Source organism: Drosophila erecta, unplaced genomic scaffold, assembly GCF_003286155.1.
Source record: "Drosophila erecta strain 14021-0224.00,06,07 unplaced genomic scaffold, DereRS2 tig00000000-arrow-pilon, whole genome shotgun sequence".
NCBI lineage: Eukaryota > Metazoa > Arthropoda > Insecta > Diptera > Drosophilidae > Drosophila > Drosophila erecta.
In genome coordinates this window covers 7,548,480-7,566,337 of record NW_020825194.1, presented here as the reverse complement: position 1 = coordinate 7,566,337, position 17,858 = coordinate 7,548,480, and the positions used below count along the sequence as shown (strand labels likewise).

The 17,858-nt window shown below is 47.5% G+C and overlaps 3 protein-coding genes across 3 annotated transcripts; 2 read left to right on the top strand and 1 right to left on the bottom strand.

The window, feature by feature from the left end:
• Positions 1-177: 177 nt before the first annotated feature.
• On the top strand, positions 178-4,604 carry LOC6554154 (bifunctional purine biosynthesis protein PURH). Its single transcript, XM_015153473.2, has 6 exons — positions 178-261; positions 2,181-2,246; positions 2,305-3,377; positions 3,441-3,874; positions 3,932-4,058; positions 4,117-4,604. The coding sequence occupies exons 2-6, from the start codon at positions 2,228-2,230 to the stop codon at positions 4,234-4,236; spliced, it is 1,773 nt and encodes a 590-aa protein (XP_015008959.1). The 5' UTR covers positions 178-261; positions 2,181-2,227; the 3' UTR covers positions 4,237-4,604.
• Positions 186-1,942, top strand: LOC6554155 (tRNA dimethylallyltransferase). The gene is made up of 2 exons (XM_001981876.3): positions 186-261; positions 392-1,942. The coding sequence occupies exon 2, from the start codon at positions 491-493 to the stop codon at positions 1,889-1,891; it is 1,401 nt and encodes a 466-aa protein (XP_001981912.3). The 5' UTR covers positions 186-261; positions 392-490; the 3' UTR covers positions 1,892-1,942.
• On the bottom strand, positions 4,592-17,791 carry LOC6554153 (ATP-binding cassette sub-family G member 8). The gene is made up of 8 exons (XM_001981874.3): positions 17,375-17,791; positions 8,113-8,246; positions 7,667-7,798; positions 6,107-7,467; positions 5,582-6,051; positions 5,359-5,479; positions 5,020-5,300; positions 4,592-4,951 (listed from the first exon to the last, which is right to left on the bottom strand). The coding sequence occupies exons 2-8, from the start codon at positions 8,241-8,243 to the stop codon at positions 4,721-4,723; spliced, it is 2,727 nt and encodes a 908-aa protein (XP_001981910.1). The 5' UTR covers positions 8,244-8,246; positions 17,375-17,791; the 3' UTR covers positions 4,592-4,720.
• Positions 17,792-17,858: the final 67 nt, after the last annotated feature.

The following is a 17,858-nucleotide window of genomic DNA, read 5'->3' as shown; positions in this document are numbered from 1 at the left end:
AAATTTGTCTTAAAAAATAATTCCCATTTAATTATTGTCTTTTTCGCTACTTATAAAAATTTTAATACCGCTTTGTTAAAAAAAAAAACATGCTGTACAACCAGAACATTAGTTTAAAATACCCGCCAATTATAAATTCCTTAGGACAACATTGGCTCGCTTATCACGAGAGCGGTTGGCAACGCGGTTCTTCTATCTACCGGTAGAATATCGTGTGGTCACACTATTCCCTTTTAAATTGATACGATTATCTTGCAATTTGTAAGTTTAAACACTAAATTTGCGCATCAAAATAAGTCTACTTTTAAGCAATAATTAACTATTCATAAGCGAATTGGAAACCGCATACCAATTAGTTTTAACTAAGAAGATGTAACATTAAAACCATCAGGCGGCAACAGGTGGTTCGGTCCCCAGAGGAATACACGTGCTCAAAACGTGTGGGTTTTATTTACATCAATTGACTTCAATTGCCTCTAAATAAGTGAGGATGATTCGAAAGGTGCCCCTAATTGTGATCCTTGGCTCCACGGGCACCGGAAAGACGAAATTGTCTTTGCAACTGGCCGAACGCTTCGGAGGAGAGATAATCAGCGCTGATTCCATGCAGGTTTACACCCACCTGGACATCGCCACCGCCAAGGCAACCAAGGAGGAGCAGTCCCGTGCACGACATCATCTTCTGGACGTGACCACGCCAGCGGAACCCTTCACAGTCACTCACTTTCGCAACGCGGCACTGCCCATTGTGGAGCGCCTGCTCGCCAAGGACTCTCCACCGATTGTGGTGGGCGGCACCAATTACTACATAGAATCCCTGCTTTGGGATGTTCTGGTGGATTCGGATGTCAAGCTGGACAAAGGCAAACCTTCGGGGGAGCTTCTTAAGGAATCCGAACTGAATAGCTTGTCCACCCTCGAGCTACATCATCACCTTGCCAAGATCGACGCAGGTAGTGCCAACCGTATTCACCCCAACAACCGGCGCAAGATCATCCGGGCCATCGAAGTGTATCAGAGCACCGGGCAGACTCTGACCAACATGCTTGCGGAACAGCGAGCACAGCCGGGTGGAAATCGCTTAGGCGGACCACTCCGCTACCCACACATCGTCCTCCTGTGGTTGCGTTGCCAGCAGGAGGTTCTCAATGACCGATTGGACTCCCGTGTAGATGGCATGCTGGCCCAAGGGCTGCTCCGTGAACTACGGCAGTTTCACAATGCCCACCATGCTACCACTGTGCAAGCCTATACGTCTGGAGTTCTGCAGACCATTGGCTACAAGGAGTTTATTCCCTATCTGATCAAGTACGACCAGCAGCAGGACGAAAAGGTAGAGGAGTACCTCAAAAACCATAGTTACAAGCTGCCAACTCCAGATAAACTGAAAGAAAAGGGTCTGCCAGATGGCTTGGAACTCCTGCGCAGTTGCAGCGAAGAATTGAAGTTAGTAACTCGCCGATACTCAAGGAAGCAGTTGAAGTGGATCAACAATCGGTTTCTGGCCAGCAAGGATCGTCAGGTGCCGGATCTGTACGAACTGGACACCAGTGATGTAGCAGCTTGGCCGGAGGCAGTGTATAAGCGGGCAGAGACTATTATTGAAAGCTATCGAAATGAGGAGACCTGCGAGATACAGCCAATGGCCAAACGGGAGCATCCTGGAGCGGATTTGGATGAGGAGACCAGCCATTTTTGTCACATATGCGATCGGCATTTCATTGGCGAGTACCAGTGGGGACTGCATCTGAAGTCCAACAAACACAAGCGAAGGAAAGAGGGACAGCGCAAGCGGGAAAGGGACCAGGAAACAATGCTTTCAACGGATCTATCAAAGAAGCAAAAAGGGGAGGAGGAGGCAGAGACTGCCACCACCCAGCCGAGTCAATGATATTGATAAGGCAATGTAACACCAGACACGGCTTGGCAATAAATGAACCTACGTAAATTTGAGTCATTTGTTGTTGTTTTGAATCTCAATCACACCTATCTGCTGCTGATGCAAGCGGCTTGAGGAGTATCTGATAACCCTACACCTCGCTAATGGGGACCACAGACCGCAGGGGAGGTCGTTGCCTAGCCAGAAAAGCGAAAACGCGTAAACATGTTTGTGCACCCAACAACCAGCCCCCACAATCGCAATCGCCCACTGACTGTTTCGCCTTTCATTTGCATTTCAGTTACCAAGCGGTTCAGACGCAATCAGCAGAGAAACCAGACATCAACCATGAGCTCCAGCAAGATTGGTGAGTCCGACAGGATTCTTTTTGTGTGGATAATCTAAAATTGCTATATCTTCACCAGCTCTCCTCAGTGTGTCGGACAAGACGGGCCTGCTCGACTTGGGCAAGAGTCTGGTGGCACTGGGCTTCGACCTGGTTGCCAGCGGAGGCACTGCAACTAGCTTGCGTGGCGCTGGCCTGAAGGTGAAGGATGTCTCTGAGATTACAGGAGCCCCAGAGATGCTCGGTGGACGTGTGAAGACGCTGCACCCGGCTGTGCATGCTGGAATTCTTTCGCGCACCACTGACTCCGATCTGGCTGACATGCGCAAACAGGGCTTCGATCTCATCCAGCTAGTGGTCTGCAATCTGTACCCCTTCGCCAGCACCGTAGCTAAGCCTGATGTTACGCTCGCCGATGCTGTGGAGAACATCGATATTGGTGGTGTTACCCTGCTCCGAGCGGCTGCTAAGAATCACCAGCGGGTCACAGTTGTCTGCGAAGCAGTCGATTATGATCGTGTCCTGGCGGAGTTGAAGGCTTCGGGAAATACCACCGTGGAGACGCGACAGGCTCTGGCCCTCAAGGCATTCACCCATACCGCCACCTACGACGATGCCATTTCGGACTATTTTAGGAAACAGTATGGATCTGGTGTGTCTCAGTTACCGCTGCGCTACGGCATGAATCCGCACCAGAAGCCGGCTCAGCTCTACACCCAGCTGGCCAAGCTTCCACTGACGGTCCTCAATGCCTCACCGGGATTCATCAACCTGTGCGACGCCCTCAACGGCTGGCAGTTGGTTAGGGAACTCAAGAAGGCCTTGCAACTGCCGGCGGCCACCAGCTTTAAGCACGTATCTCCTGCCGGCGCGGCTGTTGGAGTGCCTCTCAATCCGGCACAGGCCAAGCTCTGCATGGTGGATGATCTGTACGAGCAGTTGACGCCCCTGGCTACGGCGTATGCCCGTGCCCGTGGAGCGGACCGCATGAGCTCCTTCGGTGACTTTGTGGCCCTATCTGACGTGTGCGATGCTGTAACAGCCAGGATAATCTCGCGCGAGGTGTCCGATGGTATTATTGCCGCGGGCTATGAGCCCGAAGCTCTGGAGATCCTGAAGAAAAAGAAGAATGGTGGCTACTGTATTCTGCAGGTTAGACTGATGCTTTAATGCATTCTGGTTTTGGATGGTAAATTAAAATTATTAAACTTTTAGATGGACCCCAACTACGAACCCTCTTCGGTGGAGCGCAAGACTATTTTTGGCCTGACACTGGAGCAGAAACGCAACGATGCGGTCATTGATGCCTCGCTATTTTCAAACGTGGTGAGCAAGCGTGGTCCTCTGCCCGAGGCAGCTGTGAGGGATCTGATCGTGGCCACCATAGCCTTGAAGTACACTCAGAGCAACTCCGTGTGCTATGCCCGTGATGGCCAGGTCGTGGGCATCGGTGCCGGTCAGCAGTCGAGGATTCACTGCACCCGCTTGGCGGGCGAGAAGGCCGACAACTGGTGGCTGCGTCAGCATCCCAGTGTGGCCGGTATGAAATTCAAGGCTGGTGTGAAGCGGGCGGAGATCTCGAATGCAATCGACAATTATGTTAACGGAACCGTGGGCAAGGACATGCCTCTGTCGCAGTTTGAGGGAATGTAAGTTGAAGATATTTATCACATATTTGTAGTCCCTAAACCAATCCTTTCTTATAGGTTCGATAAGGCACCAGCTCAATTGACCAGCGAGCAGAAAGTGGAGTGGTTGAAGCAGCTGAGTGGTGTGGCTCTGGGATCCGATGCCTTCTTCCCCTTCCGTGATAATATCGATCGCGCTAGCTTGGTGAGTTACTTAACTAGTATCTTGGAGCTTTATTTGAATTGCTTCAATATTTTCCCAGAGCGGTGTCTCCTACATCGCCAGTCCCGCAGGATCCACCAATGATGCTGGTGTCATTGCCGCCTGCGATGAGCACGGCATCATCATGGCCCACACCAATCTGCGATTGTTCCATCATTAAGTCCAACACACTCTTGAGCATACGATTGATGCCCAGTTTTTAAGTTTGCTTTTGATTTCCGTAAAGTTCAACTTTAAATCTAAAGCTCAAGTCGAATACATAAGAGAATTGTAGTTTATTCTCGATTCAGTTAATTTTCTCTGAAACGATTTGATTTTCGTTCTAAACTGAAATCTAAATCCTACGTAAAAAGACATTTTAAAACAGAAAGCATACGCATATATGCAATTATTGTAGTTTACGAAATATTTTTGATAATATTTTTAGAGATTTAGATATACATATACACTGTTAATCAAACCCTATCAAACTGCCTTATGACCATTCCAAGCTCAATAAAACCACTTGCCTTTAGTTAGTTAAACGAACTCTGCCTCGACTAAACACTATTTATTTCAAGAATTAGTTTCTATGGAATGTACAGTTCGGTAGCCTATGCCATCTAAACTCTAGATCCTGGCCAGCTCCAAGTCACGGTATCCGCCTAACGGCTACGCTTCCGTCGACAGGCGCCGCGACAATTGCACAAAAAGACGATGAAGGTGACGAAGAAGACGAGCACCGAGCCCAGGACCAAAGCCACCGAGGTGGTCTGGTCATAGGTGGGCGTGGGATCCAGCACGTGCTGCTGGGGCAGCAGCTCGAAGTCGACTAGCACTTGGGTACCGTTGGGCGGCGGGCAGGGTTGCTGCACAATAATCTCCTGGTGCTGCACCTGAAATTGGGTAATTAGATCAGTTACATTTTTGTCATGACCATGATAAGCCCTTCTAGAACACTCACCTGCTTATTCCGGCACAACTGCAGTCCTGCGGAATTTGATAACGTCTCGGCACTGTACTCATCCTGCACCAGAACGGGCAGCAGCCAACGTTCCGGCGATACGAACTGCAGCCAGGACCAGAACTGGGCCAGGTTCTGGGGATGCACGAGATAGCCGCCCACTGCCGCCACTGCCAGGCTGATGAGCCCGTTGGCAATGCTCGCCGAGACCTTGCAGGGCAGCAGGTGGGCACAGAACAGTGCCAATGTCTGAATGAGCGTCAAGTAGAGCAGCATGTACCCTATGAATCAAGAGCGTATTAACCGGGATATTGGGATGTGGCGTCCAAGATAGCTTACCCATATACAGGTAGATGCCCGTATCGCTGCTGTTGGAATAGGTGTAGAGTCCCGCCATGCTGTGGGCCGGAAGCAAGTAGGCCAGCCAGATACAGAGGCTGGGAAACAGGCCCAAGAGACTCTAAAACCAGAACAAATACAAGACAATGGATTTAGTTTTGAGAAAGGGATACTGGTTTAAGATACTTTCGTAAGAATTAAATATGATATCAAAAATCCTTACCTGAACAATGATGTATAGACTGCGCGTATAGAGGCCCAAGCGAATGTCCCGCTCCGCATGGCGGCGATCCTCCTGCGTGTCCCGGATGGTAAGCATGACCAGTGGCCAGTAGACTAGCACCATGACGCAATGATGGTATCCCAAGCGATCATGGTAGGTCAGCTGTGGATCGGAGGCTGGCACATCCCAGAAGATGCAGCCAATGCATAGGGACAGAACTGCTGCGGCGATCAGCTTGCTGATCCAGGTGAGCAGTGATCCCGGCTGCTTGTAGCCGGCGAATCTCTTGATCAGGGCGCTGATCTGGCCAAAGAAGCCGGCCTTTATTGTAAAGTTGGGTAGCGAGGCGGGCGGCGCGGCCAACGGGGGCTCCGAGTTAATCTGATCCCAGGCGTTGGCCAGGGATTCAATGCGGGCGGATGACTCCAGCATGGCGGCCGCCGAAAGGTCGTCCAGGGTGACCAAATCCACTGGAGAAAACAGATTATTACCCATTCAAGCTGCACTCAACCACTAATTACTTACAGTAATAGTCCGCTGGGTTCTTGAAAGGCGGACAGGGATAGCCCAGTTCGCCCATGTGTCGTGGCAGATCCGCTCGACTGCCGGAGAAGACGGTCCTTCCGCCGGAGAGCAGCAGCACGCCGGAACACATGGATAGGATCTCGAAGGTGGGCGGCTGGAGCGTCATTATCACAATGCGACCACCGCTGCACCACTGGCGCAGATACTCCACCAGGAAGAAGGTGTCGAAGATGTCCATGTTGCTGGTCACCTGATCCAGAATCAGCAGCGAGGATTGCGCCAGCAGCTGGCAGGCCACGCTCAAGCGCTGCTTCTCCGAGTGGGTCAGTGTGGACACATTGGAGGCACGTACAGTATTCAGCCCCAAATCCTCGATAAGCACATCCATGCGTTCCTCCAGATCGCTGCGATCAATGGGACCTCTCAGCGCTGCGTGAAAGTTCAGTGTGCACTGGACACTCATCCGCGGATCCAGGGAGGAGACCTCGAGTGCCGGGACATAGCTGCAGAGTTCCCGTAGACCATGGCGGCTGACCTGCTGCCCGTTGATGAGGATCTCCCCACCCAGACGTTCACTCAATCCCGCCAAGCACTCGGCCAGGGCACTTCCCTCCCGCTGCGAGGTGGCCATGATGGCGAAGAGATCACCCGCCTTGGCCTGCATCGACACACCGCGCAGGCAGGGATTCACATCGAGGCAGTGCACCTGAATGTTCGGGTAGATCAGGCCCATGCCCGACTGCTTCCTACTGCCCGGGTTGTGACCATTTCCATTGCCGTACTGCCTGGAACTGCCGTACAGCCGGGCCTCGTTGTAGTCGTAGCCCATCCCACCACCGCCATCCACCTGGCTCAATCCGGCTCCCAGGAGATCCGCCTCGCTGTGCGATCTGTGACCGTAGTGCTTCCCATACTGCTGCTGATGCTGCTGCATCTGGTGGTGGTGCTGACCCACCGCAATGCTGGCCCGGCTGTTGGCCTGCCGAAGGGCAGCCACCGGCACACCGCCTCCACCGATCTGAGCCCGCGACTCAGGGCGCGAGTGGGGCATGCCGCCGATGGCACGGAAGTCGGACTCGCTGCGATACTTCCGGAGATTGGGCGGCACTCGGCTGCGGGTCGTCTCATTATCGCTGCTGTCGTAGCCACTGCTCCCGGCTCCGGCCGGTGCCCCTGAGCTGTCCCGAAAGGCGCGGTTCACTCGTCCCCGCACTCCGCCCAGGGCACTGGAGCCACCATGACCATGACCCGGTCCCGGACCCGGACCAGGACGATGCGAGCGCTGAGATCCAGCATTTGGCGGAAATACGCGTGGCAGTCCGAACTTCAAGTATGTGTACATATTTGAGCCCAAGGGAGATCTGCAAGGATTACGTGAGTTTGGTTTAATAGTAAAGTATATAAACCATATATCTTCTTAAATGAATTAGGTATAGCTAATTCTATTATGTGTTTTTCTACGTATCCGACACTCTCAAGCGCTGAGATCACAGTCCGGAATTATCAACGCTTGATTATGCTTAATAACTGTTGATTTAAATAACGTATGGGATTACTCACTTGGGTCCGTAGCGCGGATGGTTTAAGATTGATTGAACTGTGGTATCGCGTAGCTGGAAGTTTCCATATGGCAGCGGTGATTTGTCCGACGAGCCCAGAGCCGAATCGGTGAAGTCAGAGTTCAGGTTTTGCCTACGGATGGGACGGGATGGGGGTATTTGTATTTTCTCGTTGTGGAGGATGGAAAGCGTCATAGAGAGCTGCACTGGGCGGCTGCAGTTGCGGTCAGCTGGACATGATTGGAGGGCTTGGCCGTGGGCTCTTCAATTAGCCATTTATGGCATTTGAACTTCCGTCCGCTGCGGTTAAATCAACCGTCAAAACTTCGATGGGCAGGTGCGGCTGCAGCCAGTGGTTACCCCAGCTACTACCCCTTCCTCCAGTGGCCACACCCATGTCTCGAAATGGGCTTCCCCACTCAACCTCTTAACCACTCAACCACTCACCTGTAGATGGACCAGGCGTGCAGATCCTCGGATGCCGCCGGTGGCAGTGGGGTATTGGGTCCGTGGGGCACCGAGTAGCGGCGCTCCTCGCGTGACATCTTCTTGCCGCTCGAAAAGTTGCTCAGCTCCATGATCTGCCGGAAAACACACGGATCGGGTTAGAGAGTTCGGGCCAAAATATTACGCTAATTCCGACTTAAAGTGGGTCAAGAATGACGCGAGAACGGCTGCGCTATTATTACTCATAATTGGCGGGAATTAGCCTAATGACAATGCCCACATCTATCTACACGCAGCGCCAGTTGGAGTCGAAGTTGGATTCGGATTCGGAATCGGAGTCGCAGTCGCATATTCACAAGCATTGTCATGACAAAAGCGGAAATGGTGTCGTATATGAGGTGAGGCGAACTTAAGACACCCTAACAAAGACCTATTCGAAAATTTCTTGGCTGCTTTATCTACTGTTTATGATAAATAAAGCAAAATAAATAATGCTTGTCTGGTATTTACCGTCTTACTACCACAGTGTTCTTTTGTGCAATACCACATATATATCGTTTTTGAGAGTCTTAATCGGAGCAGGTGCACAAAAAGCCGCCAATATAATGCCAGCTAATCGGGTGTTGTCTTTCAGATTTCCAGCTCCGCATCTTGAGGAAATCCAAAACGCCGGGCGCGAGAACAAAGCGCAGCTCATTTGGACACGGCCTCTAGGTTTTTAATTGCCAATGCAAGCCTCCCAAAAAAAAAGGTAGCAAAAATCCATGCAAATGAACCAATGTTTGCTCTGCAGCATTATGCAACATTAAGCGAACGAAAGGCAAACAAACTAATGCAACTGCTGTCGCCGGATTGTGTGGACGCCAAATGGATGCAGTGCAGCGAGCCGTGCGGACTTCCGTTTTGCCAGCCGCAGAAATTACGTATGGTAGGTACTCAAGTGTTCTACGAGTGCGGCGAAAGTGAGTGGTAAGATACTCCAGCTGCTAACCATATTCGTAATTGCAAGCTCCACTAGACAGTCGCCGAAAGTGAAGCTGGGATTGGGGTTTGGGCTTGGGTTTGGGGTCTTGGGATTGGGATTGGGGGGCGGAGCCCAGAAGAAGAAAGCTTGGCGCTCGGATTACGGCATTCCATGCCGCAAATGCTTTCGCCCATCTGGTAGGAGATAACTATAAGATTTTAAGCTTAGTTGCCGCGGAACTCTACTGGAGTATTAACACTTTTAATTGCGTGTTAAATTCGCTTTAATTAAAATCACCACTTGTGGCATAATCGCATAAACGGATTTTCCTCGCCGTTCAACGCATTTTACTCGATTTTGTTTGTCTGCCAGCGTTTTTGTTTATTATTATCATTTCTTTCCCTCATACAATTATTTGCCTCTGTTTTTTCCGCGGCTGTAACCGTTTTTGCCTGCTTTCAGCTTTTGGCCAGCACTTGGCTCACGCCGAGTGAAAGTGGAAGTCAGCTAAGGGGGTTTGAAGACCCGCGAAAGAGCCTGATACAGTTCAGGCATCCCATCACCCATCACCCATCACCCATCCCCCATCCCCATGGCAAGATGCCTACACAGATATGCCGGCTCAGACACTGGCACTTACCATATGCACCAAAAACTATCTACCGAAGCAAATGATAGCCCGCACTTATAGCTTTCTTTATGATTTTTTTATTACATGCCTTTCGGAATGCATAATCTATAGTCTGTGTGTCATCTGTGCGCATCATTCTTAGCTTCTTTCGCGATTGGGAACCGTTGCATTCGAAATTTCTCCCAGTGTATCCACACTGCAAACTGGGCAATGTCTATATGGGCCGCAAAGAAAAAGAGATGTTCGGCATTTAAAAGCGTCGCTTTGTTGAGCGGCCTGTAATGAATGAATGGTATTGGGGGCAATGATACGGCTGCGACCAAGACGGCGGCATTGATTTATGCGATCACGATGCTCCGATGACGCGGCAGCCGATATCTAAGTATCTGGCAGTACGCGTATCTATATCTATATGCATTGTTCGCACAAGTGCGTGAAGCAAAAACATTGCGAGTGGCGGCTAAAAAACCGACAGCTGACGGCGGGGGAAAGTGAAGAAATGATTAAAGTGACTTTTAGTTTTTAGCTAAAGACTCGCACTTGCATTATAAACTATCAAAATCAAGCTCATTATGTTGTGTATATACATTGAATTGAGTGGGTAAAAATTACCACTGATTGATTCAATTGTTTGCTTAAATGGCACAAGACTTTTCAAAAGGGTATTATTAACAGAGGCACATCAATGAGCAGTTTGTTAAGCTTTTTGGAGATATATATCTCCATTTATATATATATATTATATATATACATATATATAGTAATGTTTATAGGTTTTGTATAACATAAGTTTGCCGGCTAAGCTGTTAAGCACCCTATTATCATAAACAATGTTGAAAACTTCTGCTTCAGCACGTTCTAGAATTTAAAAAAACACAATGTTGACATGGCTTCGATAGCTATAATCTAAATGGGAGTAAGCAGAACATTTAAAAAACATTAAATGTCTGCTCTACTTTTGAAATGCGATTGTCCAGTTCCCATGGCTTTTACGTATTAGTTGGTTATTGTTTCTCCCTAGCTTTTGGGTGGCATTCCGCACCTATTTGTCTATTGGCCAAGCCTAAACCGCCTTTATCGGATTGCGGTTCTCGAATGTCTGCAAAAAACTGGACGCAGCTGTGGCCAAAATCCAGGCAAGTTCCGCTGCAGTTACAACTGCAGTCTGGCCGGAATTATATCACCGTCTTGATTAGCTTATGGCCCATGGCTTATGGCCAATTGGGTCGCTCGATTGTTGCATGATCGGTCAGATCGGACAGAAACTAAAGCCGCAGCTAGCGGATATTTGCCTGTCAACGAGGCCGGCTGCTGCTGGCTGGTGTGAATAAATCACAATGCGCTAAGTAATGGGCCAACGGTTATTGGCAGTAGCTTAGCACTCTATTGGCCGATTAGGCCAATTGCCAGCCAGCTGTCGACTGTTGGCTCTTTGGAGGTTGGTTGTCGCTCGACTTGGCCAAGATGTTGTATATGCAGACGGTGGAGTCCCGTTGCTGTCAGTCTGCATTCCCGTTGGCCACGAAGTGGAGAAGCTAGCGATACATGCGTCAGTTGACAAGTCAAGAACCGTTCGCTGCTGCAGTTGCTGCAGTTGGACTCACATGACCATTGATGCAAAACTGCTGTTAGACACGAGCTGCGACGACCACGACAACTTGGGTTCCTCCTCCGGCTTTTCGGTCACTGATCGCCGACTTGTGCGCACATTTTATGACTTAATGGAGCGCGCCCAAGTGGCTTTCAAGTGGTCCCGGCCATAACAATTTGTTGCTCTCTCTTGGCTGGCTTTTGTGGGCTGGCACTTGAAAGATTGCTAGATGTGCGAGTGATTGAGCTGCAAACGCGACCTGACCTGCGGTTCAGCCAGCTCCAACTGTGTCCAATTTCATTCCCACGCAAAAGCCAATTAAATTGGGTTGCTGGGCTCTTCATTTCACTGGCCCTAAACTGGTTCCCTGGAAATGTAGTCAACAGGTGGGTCGGTCTCCCTCCCATATCAAAAGCGGTCACCTGATTGCCGCTGACAGCCTGGCAAACTGACTAAGTGACCAAGTGACTAACTGAGGGACTGGGAAAACCACTGCCCAACAATGATCTCGCTGTGAAAGTGAAACTCTTGTGGCATAATTTGTAGCTGCTATGGCACACGGGGCGTATGATAAATGCCTACAAAATATTTTGCGACTGCCTCAAAGTGGGTCACAGTTGCAGTTTTGTAATTTGCGATTATTAAAAGAAACTGCATACACAACGAAGCATGCATGCACTTAAAGCCGTAAAGTATTTATTAAAGTGGGAAAAAGTCACATTAAAAGCCTAAATTAGTAGAGCATAAGGTTGAGTTAAAGAAATCATTTTCCATTCTGAAATTGCTTAGAAAGTTAATACCTTATTTTCCCATCAAATATTTAATTGACTGACCGACCAAATTTCAAAAACCATCATCTTAGGTTCAGTTAATTAAATTCAGCTCTTTATGAAAAATCGTATTGTCAAACTAAAGGAGAGTATAAGAAATATTTTATAAAGGCTATACATGCTTTATTCTGAAAACTGGTTTTCAACCGCGATTTTCTTGATAATTTTGGGATTCTTCATATGAGCTTGGTATTGTACGTTCAAAGCAAAAGCAATCAGAAATAAAGATGTGAGTCCCTGATTAAATGGGATGTTTTCCATTAAATAAGTATTTAATGCCCCTGTGAATCATTAAACATCACACAAAATTCAAAAAGAAACCGCAAAATGTAAAGTCACAGATGTGTTAAACCAAAAACCCGACTGAATCGCGTATGCAGATATATTTAGACACATTCGAAGCAAAAAGTTGATATACCCTATTCAGGACCAGCAGATATATGCAGTTTGGAATGGGCGTGGCCGGCAAAAGGGGCGGGCAACCAGAGCCGATTTCCAGAGCTGACTAATGCCACAGCTAGATGCAAATTAATAATAAACAAATTAAATGATCGGCAGCCCGTGGCCAACATTCCTCGCTTCATTCCGACGACAAAGCGGTTTGTTGAACTTGCCGTCGTCCGGTTCGAAAAAGATGAAATTTTTTGTGATTATGCCTTGAGAGGAAAGGCATCCGAGACAAGTTGTTATGTGTGTGTGTGTGTTTGTGTGTTAATTGAACACTCGGGTTCCAGAGATTTTGGTTGGGGTTTCTGTTTGATTTTTAGCACGTTTTTTGTGCCCAATCGTGGTCGCTGCTGGCCGGCAAAAGCCAGTATGCAAATTGCTGGCCACGTTGTGCGATAGATGCCCATGTTATTCCACTGGCCTCCATGGCGGATGAGCGACACAGTCAGTCAAAGAGCAGACGAGCACGCAGCGAGGAAATCCGAGAGCTGCCACAGCTCTGCGACTTGTGAAAGTTTCGGCTGCGTAAATTGATTATGAGTGGGTAAACGTCGACGAAATTCGGGCAGAGATAGGTCCAGGCCCAGCAGGTGAATGGATGCACAGCGAGAAAAAAAGGCAATGAAAATCTGTCACATTTATTATTAGCTCCGTTCAACTGCACACTTAACAAACTCTAGTATTCAGCGATTTTTGCTATTAAATATTTGTGGAATGACAGCTTTTGATGCGTCAGTTTTAGGTTTCTAACATTTTTCAAAGCCGCTGAGCGAGCAATTGATTGATTGAATATAGCTCACAAGCTGTCAACAAAAACTTCGAGAACTAGAAGGAAAAATGATTAATTAAACACTGCTTAATGGAAATCCAAAGCCGCTGGAGCTGACCCGATTTGTAAGCAAACTAATGAATCTGGCCCACAAATCGCTATCGAATTGGGCAATATCCGCGGCAGGGGCATAACCAGAAATGAGTTAACCGACGAGCTGGCAGAAATGCGAGCACAAGAATTCCGCTGACTGTGACCCCAAAAAGTCGAGCTAATGTCATGCCGTCAACGAATATTCGTCATGGCTGCATAGCCCCCACCACCGAAACCACCGGCAAAACCATCGTGGTGGTCTGAATTCAGCGTATTTCAGCGGTTCGGATCGGCTTTCAGTTTCCAGCGCTTCAGTGTACAGCGTTCAGTTTTTGCTTTGCGGTTAGAAAACTCAGGCAAGGTCAGTTTTATTAATTGCCCAAACGGAATACGAAACTTTGCCACAGTTTCGGGCATCTTTACAGGCAATTAACGCCGAGCTGAAAACCAAAACAAATCCCCCACTCGACTCAAAACCGAGTCGAAACAAAACACTTTCCTGTATTGCGAAAGGCTTGTGAAAGTGGCCAACAATTGTGGGTAAAATTTGCATGCCAAAGCCGATCCCGCCGCCCCCCATTTGCTCCTCCGCCTTCACGGAAACACGTGTGCCACCAGGCTAATTGACATAAATTCCATGGCAAACCGAACGAAAACAGAAAAATGGCAATTTTTCCCTGCGTTGCCATTGCATGCATAAAAATGCGACAGACAGGCGTATTTGGCCAAATTCCCGACACACCCAGAGACCCAGAGACACACAGCAACCGGGTCTTATGGGCGCCACCTCCACACTCAACGAAAATATCGTACAATTTTATTGTCAGAGATTTCTATCCATTACAACCAAAGAAATTACACGCATAATCGCACTTTATTATGATTGAACTTTTCGCATCTTCATGTTGCGATGAAGTCAGCTTTAAATTGGCAGAGTTCCGTTTAATTTCGCGGTTTGAAACACAAAGGAAATCTGGAGGACTAACCATCTTAGGGGAATGAGCAAAGTTATAAGCCAGCTATTTTTCCCAGTGAAAAATGTGGGGGCCAAGTATGTGACACGGTTCTTAAGAGCAATTTATTCGACTCACGTCCAATCAAATAAGGTCTCATCTGCGACACCGACTACCAGTATTCTGATTCTATGTCAGCGGCATGTCAGAACCGTGTCTGTGAACTTGGAGTGAAATGAAGTGGAGTTTGGAGTTCTGTTTTTACGGCCGTAAAAGTCACGAAGTGTGTGTAGTCTGAAATGTACTTTCTTCGCCTAATTATGCAGCTGTTCTGCTTCTGCGGCTTCTTCTTCGCTTACCTCTTCAGCTATGCTGTGTTAATTTAATTACAATAAAAAGTAAATTAACTCACTGTGGCCCCAAAGCGTATCTATCAATGCCCACAATTTTCATGGTCGCAGCTTTTAATGGCCCCGCAGCTGGAGAGATTGCCTATGCAAGTGGGAAATTTCGAATTTGCATTTCCTGCTCGTTGAGTTTTCACTTTGCCAGCGGCCAAGGGTCTTCGTCTCATCATCATTCTCATCATCGTTCCAATGGCCCGCCGCTGACTTCATCCAGTCGGGTGTCATTAAATGCAATGATTCATCCATCCATCCATCGGAATAACCAGCGACTAAGTTCAATTGAAAACGAGCATACACATATGGAGGACTCGGACCGAGAGAACGAGAACAAGTTTTGGCCAACTAGATGCAGCCACACCTATGGAGAACCAATCAGAAAACCAGCCTAGACCCAAGACAAAGACCAGATCCCATATACCCAATACCAGATACCACCAGCACCCCACTCCGGATCCGAACTCACCACAAAGCCATAACTGACAATCAATTCAACTTAAGCTGGCTTTTTGCCGCGCCTTGGTCTTTTTGTCTAGACTCCGCGTTGCTGTCTTAAGTCTTTTGATTTGTTTTCCTTTTTTTCTCAGTTTGTGTTCTGTGTTTGTTTTCTTATGGACTGGAATTGAAATTGTCGAAAAAGAATTACGACCGCTCGGAGATCTTGTCACTGGCTGCCTGTCCGCTTCTAAACGCTTTTTTCTCTCTGCCCTAAAATGGTTTAGTATCTCTTATTTGGGGTGGGGGGCCCGAACAGCAGCCACAAATCATGGAGCCCCGTTAGCGGCTATAATAATACTGTTAACTAATTTACGCCACAAAAACGCCGGCAAAAACGACGACAATGGGAAAATCAAGAAAAACAATCCAGCAAGTCAGCTCCAAGAACCAGAAATCATTTTGGAACTTTTTCAATGAGCTTGGCCATGGCTTTAACAGCATTCTAACGGTCCGGCCAACATGACATGGCTAATTATGTGCGAGAATCAGTGAAATGGACCCCAAAAGGAGGCTGGGAATTTGCATTGCGAAGGGCCAAAGGCATTAGCTTGGCAATGATCTGCAGTCGGGGCCCTGAGAATGGTGCTAAAGGCCCAAATTATCCCAATGGCCAAAATCTCCCTTAGCCCGCAGCTCATTTTCGATGAGAAATCAAGTTCCGCGACACGAAATTTTGAAAGTGATTGTAAGCGCAGATTGGCAGCTGCATCGAAATTGCAAAATGAATGTGAAAGTTGCTTAGCCGCGTGGTTATTCTTTATGAGCCAATATAGGAAGAGCATACTCCGGAATAAAGTATTTGCCCCTACTCAGCAAAAACCGTCTTTCAGACCTGTTATGGCTTTCACATCTTGTTCGAAATTAAATTCATCGCACTTCGGGTCATCGAAATACGTGACAAACTTAATTCGTTTGAATTTAAGCGGATTAAATATTACTATGTATTGTTATACAAATAATTCGATTAAATTGAATTATGTACGAAAAGACGTTTGCATTCTTACAAAAAATAACTATTCTAATGGCGCATAAAAACATATTTATGTGGTTGAACTATAAACATAAAAACAAATAATGGCTATAGAGCTCTATCGTAAGTTTAAGGCTGTTTTTACGAGGAAATGGCCAGACCAAGACGATGCTGGCATCTGCGGGTAGAGCAAACACACAACGATCCCCGGAGAGTTAAGAACCCAGCTCCGCAAAGAGGCATTGGCAAAGGCAAAGACAGCCGGCCAAACAAACAAACAAACTGAAACTTGTATCTGTGAGATACACACCGGCACACAGAAAGAAATACTCCTTTATGATTTGAATAAAAATGTTGGAAATATAATTTGAAATTTTGAAATACAAATTATAAAATTTTGTTAATGACTGTATATCAGCTTACTAAAAATGAAATAAATTTCTTAATTCAATTTCCAACAAGAAAATATATTTTCACTCTGACAATATTTTTCAAGTAAGTGTAGCAGCCATTTGATGAAAGAAACCATAAATATTCAAACTATTCAATATTGCTTGTATACTTGAATTAGTATCTGGCTTTTTTTCCTGTGCAGCGGAGCAGTGAGCTGCAGAGAAAATAAAAGACAAGACAAGACAAACCGAGCCGAGTTGAGTTGAGCACCAGGCACTTGGCTGTTTGAGCGACTATGGCTTTGGCTGGCACTTGGGTTCTGGTTTTGGCTTCGAGTTGGACTTCCACTTTGGATCGGTTGGGTTCTGCAGGGCGCTGAGCGCAGGGAGAGCGGCAAAGTGGTGGATGGAGTGTGGGCTAAGATACATTTGCTAGACAAAACCCGCTCGCGGGATCTTTGACCTGCGATGGTGACGACCGCGCGAGCAGAACAGAAGAACAGTGGAGGGGAGTACGAAAAACAGAAGAACCAGAAGGTATTAGTATTATACCCAAAGGAATGGAACGTGGAGCGTGGTGGATACTCGTCGGTTTCATTTGGTTCGAGGTGGCAAGTGCTGCCGTTGGCCTTATACAATTAACAGTAAATACCAGTTGGACAGTTGGACTCTAATTAGCCGCTCGGCGACACTCATTCATAACTTGGGCAAAACACTTACATTACAATGTCGATCTGCTGGCTACACCGATGTCTGCATATTTTATTTAGACCATATATACCACTGCTCACATACACACACTCGTCACTTGTATTTTTGCCACTTATTTTTCTTTTTATTTTTGGTATCTATTGGATATAACGCGAGTCAACTAATAACCACATTTGCATGCACTTCCCGGTGGCCATTAAAAAATATTCGCCTTTGCACAGATATATGTGTGTATATTAAAGCCCGTTAAGCCGTGAATATTTCAATTAGATTTCCAAAAGCGTTTAATGTGTTTTCCTATTTTTGTTATTTTCTGCTGGGAACTGTGTGTTGGGGCGCCGCCAGAAAAAAATCGGATCGACGCGAACCGCGGATCGGTGGAGGCAACTCTCTCGGAGCTCGGCTCGCAGCGAACTGATCTGAACTTGGCCTCGGCCGCCATCTTAGCCCGCTTGCTTCGCCTGGAAGCGAGTTGGCCGGAGAGAGCCGCTTT